At 40.8% G+C, this 14,194-nt stretch overlaps 2 protein-coding genes across 10 annotated transcripts in view; both read right to left on the reverse strand.

The window, feature by feature from the left end:
- Positions 1–94: 94 nt before the first annotated feature.
- ube2j2 (ubiquitin-conjugating enzyme E2, J2 (UBC6 homolog, yeast)) lies at positions 95–12,723 on the reverse strand. 4 transcript variants are annotated; one of them, XM_042407188.1, is made up of 9 exons: positions 12,646–12,723; positions 7,983–8,113; positions 5,631–5,671; positions 5,384–5,486; positions 5,146–5,284; positions 4,976–5,056; positions 1,577–4,878; positions 1,096–1,466; positions 95–1,000 (listed from the first exon to the last, which is right to left on the reverse strand). In XM_042407188.1, exons 1-7 carry the CDS (start codon positions 12,688–12,690, stop codon positions 4,588–4,590), a joined length of 831 nt encoding a protein of 276 aa, XP_042263122.1. In that variant the 5' UTR covers positions 12,691–12,723; the 3' UTR covers positions 95–1,000; positions 1,096–1,466; positions 1,577–4,587. The 4 variants fall into 4 exon arrangements, with proteins under 4 accessions (XP_042263122.1, XP_042263121.1, XP_042263124.1 ...); XM_042407187.1 differs by having other exon boundaries at positions 1,096–1,469; XM_042407190.1 differs by having other exon boundaries at positions 1,096–1,469; positions 12,608–12,692.
- A 201-nt stretch (positions 12,724–12,924) lies between these two features.
- Positions 12,925–14,194, reverse strand: part of LOC121894527 (arf-GAP with coiled-coil, ANK repeat and PH domain-containing protein 3-like) — a 62,373-nt gene continuing 61,103 nt past the window's right edge. For all 6 annotated transcript variants that reach the window (XM_042407181.1, XM_042407177.1, XM_042407180.1 and 3 more), the window contains one exon: positions 12,925–13,881. In XM_042407181.1, coding sequence (XP_042263115.1) covers positions 13,772–13,881 — 110 coding nt within the window. In that variant the 3' untranslated portion in view covers positions 12,925–13,771. The remainder of the gene's footprint in view (positions 13,882–14,194) is intronic.

Here is a 14,194-nt window from a genome sequence, read left to right on the forward strand (position 1 = left end):
CAGGTGAGCATTTATGATTTTCCACCCGACACAGACTAAATTGAGGTTTTTCTCTCAAGGCAAGACAAATAAATACTGGACACTGATGAAGAGATACTTTTGAACAACTTTTATTAAAACGGTGCCTTTGGATCTTTGGATACCAGAACATAATGTCCTAAACAGTAACACTTTTGTTCACAGATGAATGGAATGAAATGTGCACAAATGTCCATACCATAAACAGAAGACCTGAGTCAACAATCAATAAAACCTTAACTTTGTTGAGAAAACAAAATTATGATTGTATTCATGTTGCATGAATACATCTGAATACAGAATTCAGAACTTCAATCCTTCAAGTCAATGATGTATACAATAAAAAACACAAGTAATCTTACACTGAGATCCACATCAGATCTGATTTTCTTCGAGAAAACAAAATGGGAAAAGTGGCAAAAATAGTAAAACGATATCAATAATTTACACAAAATTTACGCGCGCGCGCACACACACACACAAACACATACACATACACACACAACAAAATGCAGCATCCCTTATACCAATGAAATCTGTGCTTTAAATCAGAATCAGCACCTCTCATTAAAGTCAACTTCAGATTAGCGATAATTCAATATTGATTCACAAATATTTTGCAGTGAAAACATAGTCAAACAGAACAGTATTTCGCCTCAAACAGGTTCACAGTTTAAACTTGTTGACTTACTTGTCAGTGCAGTTCACATCATTTACAAGCTCTAACAAAACTTGACATGAAGCTGTTGAGCAGTCGCAGGCCGCCTCTCGTCCACAATAACATTGAACTCAGCTCATGTAAACCGCACTGAGTCTTGCAAACTTGACGCGCTGCCTCGTTCATAAAGTCCATAAATCTCCACATGAAGGATGAAGGCAGATGTTTAACTGTCAGCAGCCCTCCATCTCTTGTGCTTGCATCAGCACACAGCTGAACATCTTTTGGAGTGTGGACATCAAACCGGGGTGCCTTGAGTCGGGGCTGAAGAAGAACAAATAGAGAGATTGTTCAGATACGAGTCTTGCATAAATGACACCGCAGCTACTCTTAAAATACTCAAACGTTTCCACACTTACAGCGTTGTCTCCATGAGTTGAGCGTTTCTCTTATGATCCGACTCATCCTCCTCCTCCTCCTCCTCCTGCTGCAGCTGATCCTCCGAAATCTGGTCCCAGATCTCCGTGTTGACCCACAGGGCCCCGGACAGAGTCAGGCTGGCGCGAGTGCAGGTGATCCAGCGGCACATAGGGCACGAGACGGTGCGGACTGCGCCCTGTAGCGTGGACAACTTCTCGAGGCAGGGGGCGCAGAAGGTGTGGCTGCAGTGCAGGACCCGCGGGATGCGCTCGCTGCGGGAGTACTCGTAGCAGCACACCACGCACTCACGCTCTTCATTTACCAACATGATGATGATGTAGATGAGGAAGTAGAGTGACTGAGGAACAACCTGCTGCGCACATGACAAATCAGTAAAAATGAGCATTACATGAAATACTCAATAAATGAATGTTCCAATCAACAAGCTCCATTAACAGTAAGACATAAATCAATACTTACTTGCAGCACTGACAGTCTCCTGCTCTATTGCTGGAGGTTAAGTCTCTACTGGATTGACTAGTTTGCTCTTTGTGTTGCTTGCTGCTCTATAAAAGACCTTCCTACTCAGGCGTGGTTTGTTTCTCGTCACGTGTGGATTCGTGTATTTCCAAGGAAGCACTGCTTCAGGTAAACAATATCCTGTGCCAGCGAAGTGCCAGCGAAGTGCCAACACACACATGCACACACACACACTCGTGTACCCTGTGGTGGCATCTCATCAACAGATTATAGCCTTGGTGAGTAATTTCGACTTTATTCGCAAGAAAATAAAACTTTGATCTCGTTAAATGACAACTCGGTATATGTTTGTGGACATTTCCAAAGTATGATTTGTCACAAGCAGATTAAAAATAGTCTTCTAAAACGCCCTGCCGAGCAGGGTAATTTATTTGCATTTACTATGAAAACATACAATGTCACACAAGATTAACTGAAGCATGGAAATGTAGGCATTTGCTGTATAATCACACAAACGCACTCCCATCATCAGTGTCTTTTTTTTTGTTTGTTTTGTTTTGTTTTAAAGATGGTGCCAAGAAAAGAAGAGCAATAGAAAGGCAAATCTCCTGCTTTCAGACCATTTTTCTGTTGAAACATCAGATACACAGTAGAACCATCTTTACTAAATGCAATGCACAACAGTAAATTATCAGCAATTATGTGAGCCTGGGCCATGGCCTGTCTGTGTGTGTGTGTGTGTGTGTGTGTGTGTGTGTGTGTGTGTGTGTGTTTGCCCTCTCAGCCCTGCCCAGCAAACACTTATTTCCTAAGAACCATGACAGACAAGCCGAGGCTTTAACTATAAATAAAAGAGAACAAAACACAAAAAAAATGAAAAGAAAAAAAAAATATCAAAAAGAAAATATACAGAACAAAAGGTTGGTTCTTCTCACGTGTCTCCTTATTTGGACCTATATAGAGTGGTGCTATACTGGTCAGCTAAGCCAATTAAAAAAAAATGTACTGGTCTCTAATAAATTCTGTGCAGACACTGGGTTCAGTGCTTGGCTCATGGGTTGACTGGATGAACTTCTGGACTCATATCAGCAGCTGTCTTACAGATTGACACACCAAGTTTGTGTTTATATACTTTGTATATGTAGAGAGATATACATATATAAATACACTTGTCTGTTCTAGGAGGACTACTTCCCTCAGCCCAGCATGCATCACCAGCAGTAAGTTCTGGTGGGTGGTACAGCCTACAAGTGTAGACAAGTGTATGACGTTCTATTTTTGAACCATACTTGCGTATAATTCTAACTACTTGCACATGTTGTTTTGCTGTTGTCTCGTACATTGTCTAGTCATTTGTCATTTGACTTGACCTGCTAATGAGCTTACTGACCTTTGATAAGTGATACATCTTTTTGTTACCCTTTCCTGTTTGACAACAGGTGGCACAAGTTCCACTTGTGCTTAAAATATGCAGACACATTTTTGGCACATAATGAAACCTCAAGGAATACAGGCCTGACACTGACACTGAGGTGGTCTTTTGACCACCTCTGGTCTGTTATTAAGTGCTCCATTTGATCTGGAGGTCAACACATTCCTAGGAACAAACTTCCTTGACCCAGACACATACATCCCATGCAGAAATGCTCAATGTCAATGACATAATGATACTGAAGGTAGAGAAACCGGTTCTTAAAACCAGATGCCTTCAAGCTATTCCATGGAATTGTACAAAAGAGGAACCGACTGTGATGACAAAAAACGTTCACATTAAAGAACCAGTGTGTAAGATTTAGTGGCATCTAGTGGTGAGGTTGCAGACTGCAACAAACTGAACAATGATTCTTATTTTTATGGGATCATACACTAATTAAGACATACTTATGAATATTATATTACATTTCTTCCAAGTCTGTTCTGCTGGATGCCACTAAATTCTACACACTGGTCCTTTAAAAAGGCAGACTGAATAAAATTTGTTGGAATGTTGCTTGTAAACACAACATTCAAAGTTGGTCCCTCCTTCCCGGCTCAACGACACCAGAAGTGCTACGCTGCAGTGCAGCGTTGTTGTCATGTTTTTTCAGTGTCCCAACCTCACAAGCGACACACTGTTATTGGCTGGAGGCTACACACCCACTTCCTAAAGGTTGACGCTCAGAAACGTGACGAACACAGCAGAATAAAATAAGTCTGATACAGACACCGCCACACACTTCTAGTGGGTCATTAGTGATGACAGAGGGATTACTTTTGTATGAGTCTATACACTGTTTTTTAGGAAAATCCTACTCATTCTGCCTTTAAGTTGAGGTCACTTCTAATGTACACAATGGATTGGGACGACCACAAAGAGCAGCTTTGTGGTCGTCCCCTTTCTCTCTGAAAACACTTGGCTTTGCAACAGTGGCCACATGCTGAAAGTAAGTCAGAGTCACACCCTGAGGAAACTTTATGATCTCATGAATAATAAGGAAACACTGCAGAAGGAAATACTTTATGTAATGGTGATGAGCAGGGGGTGACGTACTTTAGCAAATTACCTGCTTCGAAATGTAATCAGGAAACAAGCTTTTACAAGTAATGTTCGTTATAGTACAAGAGGAGAATGGTGCGTTATATTTCACGCAAGCAAACATTATTTCTGTTGTGACCAGCCAACACTGCTGCTGTTCTACACTCTTCCACAACCCATGAGCCAAGTTTGTTCCTACCACTGACATAAACCACTGAAGCACAGAGTGGATCACAACCGTTTTAATAAGACCCTCCAATCCCCCGGCCCTGCTGCCACTCCCGTCCACTCCCCCACCTCCCCCTGCTCTCAATCCTTCCTGGGTGGGTCGGCTTTGAGTTTCTGTCTTCCAAAGTCCATGGTGGTGGCGGTGGAGGAGGAGAGGTTTAACCCAGGACTGAACATCCCTCCCCACGTAGTGTGTTTGTAGAATGTGGAGTCCACTAGCTGGCTCGCCTGCTGAGGGGGGAGCACCGCCCTCCAACACCAGCTCCTCTCACTCCTGGGCTATGCTCCTCAGCACGTACTTGACTGTGTAGGCGAACGCCGCGAAGCCCACAATCACAAACAGGTTGGCTAGAGCACCACCTAGAAGTCCATGGTTGCGATTGGCCTGCTGCAGACCGGGGGCGGGGTTGGCGGCCCCAAGCGGGACGGGACCTCCGTTGAGGGCTGGGAGGCCGTAGTGGGCGTGCTGAGGGTCACCGTCAGGCACCACGTCGGGTAAGGGGAGGGGCTGAGTGCGGGCGCTTAACTCCTCCTGGGCCTTCTGTTTCTGCTTCATCTCCTGTTGAAGGGATGGAAAGAGATGGAAGAATATTAGACCAACATAAAAAGAAAAAGAGAAGAAGAAGAAGACTGCAAGCTAGAAATCATGCGCTCACATCGACTACATCAGGAAACAGCTCGCAGAACACTTTGTCCTTGAGGTTAAAGGCCAGACTTTGGGCTGACAGCTGTCTTTTCTGGAAAAAGAATGAAATGCATGTCAGATATTTGAGACAGTTCGTTCATAACAGTGCACTGCATTTTTCAGTCACTTATTTGCACCCACTGTGTAGTCGGAGGTTTCGATGCTGCCGAGGGTGGGGCCTTTCTCCACCATGAAGCTGAGCAGACCTGTGAGGATGGTGGAGACGGACCACGCAGGGTTCCACGTGTCTGGATGGAAGTCTGTGATGGACAAACATAACCTGTGGAGCAACAGGCAAAGTTACAAATGAGTAGCAATGTGGCAGAACACAAACTCCTAAATTCTTATTCATTTCATTAAAAGGAAACAATATTCTTACCTTGTATTACACTTAAATCTCCCATTTGGTGTTATCATATAGATACTCGGTGGTTTAAAGGGGAATTCCCGAGGAAATATGAGCTTCCCGTGATAATATCCTCCTACACATACAGATAAAGGCATTATGACATGGTGGGGATAAAAAATGATCTCATGAGTGAGATGACGTTCACCAGCAGGAATCAACTTGTTGAATCATTCACAAGAACAAAAGTATGTGTTACGTGACTGTGGGAGGCTTTTACCTTCATATGGAGTTTTCTCAGGACCTCTAACTACATAGTGCCTGGAGAAGACAGAAAAGAGTTGTGTGATTGCTACGTTTTCACAAAAATAACAAAGAGTTTTTGGTGCCCACAGTCGGTTCAGTGTCCTTTAAATGTTTTCGTTACTTTTCCATTGACTTAAATAAATATGTTCAGGCTTGTCCCGGTGGTCTGGTGGTAAAGATGCATATCATGCAACATCCTCAAGACCTTTATGAAAAAATTCAAGTCTCGAGAAGTAAATCTGCGAGGAAGAAGGTAATTAAACACACATCACATTTAGGTGCACACCGACTCCAAACTACAAATATAAGGTATGTACTGTATATACAGAGGTGGGGTAACAATTTTTAACCATTTTGAACTGATGAAGCTCTGATCTGGGATTGAAACTTTAAATAGCCTGCAAAAGAAAAATCTGTGAAAGAATTTGATGTTATTGGTCATATTCAAGACAATTTTATGGTAACTGACTCCTCAGTTCTTAGCTCATTTCATGTCTGACTGACTTTGTTTGGCACATCGGGAAGAGGTTTTCTACCTCAATAGGACTCTGGTTAAATACACGTTAAAAATAACAAAGTGACATGTATCATTATGATATTTGTTGACTGTGTGACCTGGCACTGACTAAAACAAACTCAAGAGGTTTTCTTCCTCACTTCCCTGATAATGCTGTGATAAGAGTGCACTTACTTCCAAGCAGACAAAACAACTGACGTTACTGTACACAAATTCAAGAGAAATAATTTAAATGTGACCGATAGTGAGTGCGGACGCTGATTAAGGTGCTAAAATAAGATGGCTGAGGAGTCATATTTATTCAATTAATCAAAACAGAACAGTTTCAGCCCAGCAAAACACATGCTATGACTCTTCTCTTGTAAATATATCTTCAACGCTGAAGGCATGTTCAGGCAAAGACTTGATTTTTAAATAAATATGAATCAGAACTTATTATAGTAAGGGTGTAATTTAGGTAAAGCTAATGTGAATGATAATCAACAGCTCTTTGGAAGAGATCACAGGAGGAAACCAGGAACAGAGTCAGGGACACATTACATGGATTTATAGGTTACAGGTTTTACAGGCATTGTGGAAGTTATAAAAGAATAAGAAGAATAAATTACTAGTGCACATGCCTGGGAGATTAAGATTTTCCATGGAAGAAGAAACATTAAAATATGGCTTGTTTGTATTACAAGCTCAAGAATTTAAATCTAAGGCGGCATGGCTTGAGCTCAATTCAACATTTTTGTTTTGTTGTGTTATGAAGCACAAACATAAGCTCAGGGCTGTTCATTAATTATAGGCGATTTTTTCAGCTCATTGTTAAAAAACTGCCATGTTTCTTTTTTACCCATCACCTCTCGTGGTATCTCATGCAGACAGTTTTTCAGACATTTCTCTGAGACTTCTGCCTTCATCCCAATACAATGGAGCTGAGTCATTTACAGCACTCACAATAAATGAGTTTACTTTTGAACAAGAAAGGCACCGATATGTGTCTTTACAGGAACAACGCCCCCAGTTTCTCAAGGTCTTCTACAGAACACACCGACAATAGTTTTCACTGGAAGTTCAGAGCTGTTGGCACAACTCAGTCTCAGACATTTTGAAACCTGGACAAATAAAATCAAAACTATATGCACGGCTAGATACCACTAAAGTAATTGTGTGATTTGTTTAAAGTGACCCTTTAAGAAAGACATGTTTCCTGTTGTAAGGGCACACTGCTTAAAGGAACAGTACAACATTTTGGGGTACTGTTGCTGCAATTTAGATGAGAAGATCAATACTACTCATGTTTGTGCACCGGAACTAGAGCTGGGAAACGGTTAGGTTAGCTTACCATAAAGCCTAGAAGCAGAGGGGAGCATTAAAAAGCCTGGTTGTCTCTAAAGTTCAGAAATGTGCCTGCTAGTACCTCTAAAGCTCCCAAATAACACTTTATGTGTCATTTGTTTAACACAAACAGTTTTACAGGGAGTTACATGCTTTAACTATTTCTTGGCAACCAGTGGTTGCAACCAGCTGAGTGGTATCAATCTTCTCATGTAATTCGTGAACAAATAAGTGTATTTGACTAGAAAGTGTGACTGGAAAATCATTTCTACTGGAATTAAGACAGTTTTTAAATATTAAAAATATAAATATCTGGAAAATTTTCAAAAGAAAAATAGTAATGAACCCTTGTGATTTATTGACAACGTTTGTTAACTGGTGGTGGTTGTTTTAACTACACTGATTACATTAAAATTCAAAGTTAGAGCACTGAAATGCAACTTCTTATCTGGTGGTGATTTCTAGTTGCAAGGATGGAGACCTTACCATTCAAGGATGTTGGAGGGGAGAGGTTCTGCACAAATGTAAGGCACAGGGTCTTTCTTTATCCTGAGGTAATCCTGCTTAAGTCGCTGAGTGGCTGTGGTTGGAGCTCTCTTATTCCCGTTGTTGTTCATCTGGGGGATTTAGAGGACATGCAAAAGAAAGGTATTATAATTTAACATGATTGGGTCCCCAGCAAAATGTTACTGATGTGGCACCACAGCCAAGATGTATTTGCTTGTAAAACTAGGCAATCAATGTTTATCCTTTAAAAAGTTTATCCACAGTTCATACTCCTTGCAGCAGACATTTGAACTCTGGATCTGTTCTTCTTTCTGCCAGTTCAGCTTATTGCCAGTTTATGGCTATTTCGTATTTGGATGGTGGCATGTATTCATGACGCTGTGAGCGCCTTAAACAGGTCCAGAGTCTTTGTGCACTGCTTCATCTCAGCTGTCAATGAAAATTTATGATGGATACATAACAAATACAACATATTGTTCTTATTTTATAATTTCCTCTACAGCTGAACAAATATCATAATGTACCAAAGTTGGCAGGATACATATTGTGATAGTATCATATTGGCCTGTGGAAAGCTATAACTGTCAAGTAGCAACCAGAGTTTTATGTTTGTAAAACTTATCTGCAGCTTTGAGTGGAGCAGAGGAGATTGTTTGCGAGCACTACGGTCACCTGATTGTTGACATAAGTTAGAGAGTGCTTGGTAGAAAGTACAGTTTAAAAAAATAAAAGGCATAACTTGATGATAGTAGTTGGGGGTCATTGGAGTCACTGGGATTGCAATATTGCTGTAGTGAGGTCCCAACCCCAGTTCACAATTAAAACTGTCTGACAGTTGACATAACTCTTGACACATCACACTTAAACATTCAGTAGTGTCAGAGTGTGTTTACATGCACACAAGTATCCTGGTTTTGATCTTATTCTGGATATGGTGTTTACCTGGAACATCATAAACCTGCTTAATAATATCTCTGTTTACATGACTCTAACATCTGTATCCAGATAATCATCTGTGTCCAGCTACATCTTGATGTCTTAATCCTCAACATCACAAACCTATTTACAAACCCAACTATGGTATGGAAAATGCAAATTAAAAAAAAGAAAACAGTGATTTCTAGATTTACTTTGACTTGTATTTCATTGCTGACAGTATGTACACAAGATATTTCATGTTTTGTCTGGTACACTTCACTTCATTTGAAAATATTCATCCATTCCTGCCATTCAGGCCTGCAACACATCCCAAAAAAAGTTGGGACGGGGGCAATTTAGGGCTAGTAATGAGGTAAAATAATTAAATAATGATGTGATTTGAAACAGGTGATGTCAACAGGTGATTGTAATCGTGATTTGATACAAAAGCAGCATTCAGGAAAGGCCCAGTCCTTTAGGAGCAAAGATGGGCCGAGGAACACCAGTTTGCAAACAAATGTGTAAGAAAATTATTGAAATGTTTAAAAAACAATGTTCCTTTAAGAAAGATAGGAAGGGATTTGGATATTTCACCTCTACAGTGCATAACATAATTAAAAGATTCAAGAAATGCGTAAAGGGCAAGGACGCAAGCCTAAGCTGAAAATGCTCTGTTGATTAAAAGACGACTTCAGCGATTTTCAAGTTGATTCCTATGGTTTTTATCTCACAAATATATCATATCGAGGTATATATTGTCCGATTTGTGCCTGTATATATACACACATACATACATACATACATACATACATACATATATAAAAACCACATGATGTACCCTGGCCCCGCAGCCAGGGTAGCTTTACAGCCTCGACCGGTGCCCAGTGAGGATCGTCAGAGAGAACAGAGACAGAACTAAAATCTCTGCACCGCACCAAACTTTGTGGTGCTTTGGTAAACCTGACTTTGTTTTCTGACAGAATATTATATCTGACTTTGCCAACTCTGAATACAGAGCGACAGCGACTGTGTTACCTGTAACTGCGGCTTCATTCAGCTTGAGCACTTAGGTCTGAGTTCCTCATGGTCCAAAACGATAAAAGAGTAAGTGTTTGCTTGCAGTTTTTCACCCCTTCGTCCACGATTGTTTCCCAAACCAAGACAGCAGACTGAGGTTTTTTGACTCTACCAGCAGCTTTGACAGCATTCTGACTTGTGTGCAGTTCTGAGTAAGCTTGCAGTGATCCGCATAACTAACTCCGGCACGTCTTTGTTTTCTGATCCTTGCACACTGATAAGACATGTCCAGACTCAATGAAGAAAAACATTTTGTAAATGAAAATGAGCCTCAGTAAAGAGATATAATGCAACTCACTAACTTTCTCTCTGCTAACCGGCCGCTCTGCTGGGAAACCACCTGTATTCCATAAAAACGCCATTAGTAGTGGACTGGATGGGATTATGCGCAATGCATTCTGGATGTTGGATTCCCCCTTAACAACAATATGGGGAATCTACAGCCTTTTTCTCAGTTTTCTGTAGTCATAGGGCACCAATTTCTGCAATAATTTGCACATTTCTACTATATAGGTGACCTAGTTGTAAGAAATCATCATATTCACTGCAATGTAGGGCTGTAGTCTGCTGGTCGACTGGTCGATTAGTTGGTCGATATGCTCTGGTCTGACTAAATTCTCATTGGTTGAATAATCTCTGTGTTATTTTCATAAGGAGAAAAGTGCTACATCAATAGCTTTCCAGGAGTAATCCATTATTTCCTGCGGCAAGAGGTACAGACTAACAAATTACCTGTGAAAACGGGGGTGTATTCAAAACACCCTCGTTGTTTTCACAACTTTGAACTCGTCCAACCTAATGGAGACCGCTGCTATACAGTCTATGGGTCTAACTATACTCAACGTTTATTGAACGTACTGAAAGTTTACTGAATCTGTGTTTCTCCATAATGACACAACGAGAACCCCCGCCAGGCCAAAAAAAAAATTGTAATATTTGATTTTGATTTGAAATTGACAGCGTTTGGGAGTCTCTGTGCAGTGCTGTTCCGGTATGTGAGTCAACCTCTGTCGTTGCCTGGGAAACTATTGGTAGCGTGGCTCCCTTAAGGTGTATATTTGCGTAGCGTGTGGGAAAGAGCGAGGGGCAGAGAAGTGACGGTGGATGCGAGCGGGGCAGAGGAAAAGGTTAGTAGTAAGTTATCAGTCTGGCAGTAGATGTACAGTACAGACTACAGTGTGTCAGTTAATAAATGCTAAAAAGTCTGTTGTTTCCCCAAATGCTGGAAAAGTGAAGGGGGTTAGCTCCAAAGTTAGCAACAATGGGTTAGCCTAACCTGAAGACACAAAACAAGAGAAACAGAACAGAGAAATGTGTGACTGCCGAGTTTACTGTGCACTCTGTCCCATTACACCCCCCCCCCCCCCCCCCCCCCCCCCCCGTGCGCGACTAATCGATTAGTTGAAGATTATGTACGATATTAGTCGACCAAGATTTTCTTTGATTGACTACAGCCCTACTGCAGTGAAATTGCTACTACTAATATTTCCAGCTAGTTGTATGATCAGGTGGCAGTAGGTCTAAGTAGGCTAATCTAACTATAATTCACAACAACAGCGATGCATTAATTACATTTTATGAGCTCATTCTCTGTTTTGCTTGTAACTTGAGAATCATATTCTACAAAGTCGTCATATAAATGCAGCTAGCTAATTTGGAAAAAAAAAACACATTCCAATTGAAAACATGGTCAAGTCTCACAAATGGAAATATAGAGGGCATTGGACTATATTAGTATTTAAAAACGTACTTTTTAAAAATCTGTCTTTCCACCTTGGCCCATTTGCACTCAACATAACTTCTATTAGCTGACTGTCATGTGGCAAACAGCTGACAATGTAACGCTGATTATCTTTAACTACGTGTACTGTAACAGTGTTGAAATGATGTCAGTGTCACTTCCTAAATAAATAACAGAGACTGCTTAGCGTTAATGCAACTTACGTTAGCTGAGGCTAATCCGCTCCGCTCACGTTAAATCTCCGGCTAACTGAATTGATCGATACATTAGCTATTAGATAGATATCGGACAGTTGGGGACAAACTGTCAGCTGAATAATGACAGTATATGATTTGCTAATAACATCACATTCATACTGTCCTGTCTGTGTATACGGAGTTATTGGCCAGCAGCGACTAGCGTAGGCCACAGCTATGTTTAGCTACCTACCGTTAGCAGCGGCTAGCACACACAGTTTTGATACAAACGAGAGCTGACCCGCACTTCTCTCACATTAACGCACTACAAGGCGTGTACAGTACAGACATACCTCTCCAGAGACCCCAGTGAAAATAGGGATTCGTGGCTGGACACGAAATAAGGCTGTTGTTTCTGTTGTCAAACCCCAAACCGATAAGTCGATGACACCAACGTAGCGTTAGCCAGCGGCAGCAGGAATGAAACTGACGCTTCCGGTTTTCTTCTTCGTTAGTTTTAACAACGGTTGAAAAATTTACTGGGTACTGCTTTACTGACACAAACTGATCTGTAATAATATGCCTAAGTATTATCTTATGAAAAAAGTCCAATAATATCTAATAAATGTTGTTAAACTAACATAAAATAATTTAGGATCGTAATACTTAGATTTATAGTAAATTATAATCACCAAGACACTTTACTGTCTTCTGAGGATGTTTTCTGCACCTTCTCTTCAGCCATCTCAGAGGTCTTCTTGCTGGTGCCTTGCATTTACGCTTGCTGCTGCATAAAGTCTCATGCTGCTATATTTGTTAGCCAAAGTTTAAAAGAAAACATAAGACTGAAATGCGCGCACACACACACACACACACACACACACACACACACACACACACGCACACACGCACACACACACACACACACACACACACACACACACACACACACACAAAAAAAAAACATTCTTTGGCTGTTTACTTTGAGCTATTGGTTTTATTTCTTCCTCCAGTTGAAAAACAGTTTGAAAATCATTCCATCTGAAATTTGCATTTGACAAAATGAAATTATACAAAACATTAATGGGGCACTTTACATGTGTTTTTATTAGTCTGTATCATTTATGATGCTGGTAGTATGTGTGATATTTTGTTTATGTTACACAGAGCCAGCAGTTAAAGTAGGCATAAGTCATGTGCCGTTTTGTATGTAAAACTGAAAAGGAGTAGAAACAATGCCCAACTGGCACAAACCAGCTCTGTGCCTCCAGAGACTACACATTTTTTAGCAGAAAGCCTGTGTTAAAAAAGTAGAGGTGTGGTGGGCCTTTACCAGAAAAGGAGTGACAAATATATGCTATAGGGTTGCATTATAGGAAAGGTATCCTCTGTTTTTGGGTTCTCTTGTGAGTCCCCCAACTTTGTGAAAGTGCAATACTAAAATGCTGATGAGTACCGCTTTAAAAACAACATGGTATGCTTGCAGATCTACTAACATGTTACAGAAATGGCAAACTGAAATTATTAGCACCTATTTCTGCTGCTAATTCATTACCATTACTAAAACTGGTGTCAGATCAACTGAAATAACACGTGCAAATAAACCATTTAAACTATACAATTCTAAGATGACCAAGGACATCTTGGCCTTGACCAAATATATTTACAAGGTCAATAGGGACAATTACAAGGCTGTTATAAAATAGATAACTACTGCCTGCAGGTTTTGATCATCACTTATGCTTGCAGCTCTCATTCCTCAACATCAAAATGTCTTTTTTTAGAGCATGTAGCTGCCTCCCTCTTGACTCCAAACTGACTGAAGAATAGTCAGATAACGTGGCAGTCAGTGGTCACTATGGCATCTTGCAGCAGCTGAACTGTAAGCTTCTCCTCCTCAACTTCTCGGGCTGGAGAGACGCGAGGAGAGAAAATTCGCGAAAGACATCAACACAGGGGATGACACCTGCAACAGGGGATATTAAAGTCAAGGGGGTCAGTTCCACTGCAGAGCACTGTGGAGATTGCAGAAGGACAAAGCAGATATGCCACTTCATGAACCCATGAAAGAACAAAGCCCCACTGCTGGAAAAGAAAAGTTTTGTTTCTTTCACACCTTTTGTTTATACAAGTAATTCATTTGCAGAAGGAAAAGCTCTACCAGGTGTAGAAGTTATTTATTTTATGTACATTTCTCTGAAAGATTACCTTTCTAGATTAGAGTCTGGGTTAGTTTGCAAAATGGAAAATTAGGAATTTAAAGGGACAGAGTGGTGAGC

Source organism: Thunnus maccoyii, chromosome 3 (assembly GCF_910596095.1).
Source record: "Thunnus maccoyii chromosome 3, fThuMac1.1, whole genome shotgun sequence".
NCBI classification, from domain to species: domain Eukaryota; kingdom Metazoa; phylum Chordata; class Actinopteri; order Scombriformes; family Scombridae; genus Thunnus; species Thunnus maccoyii.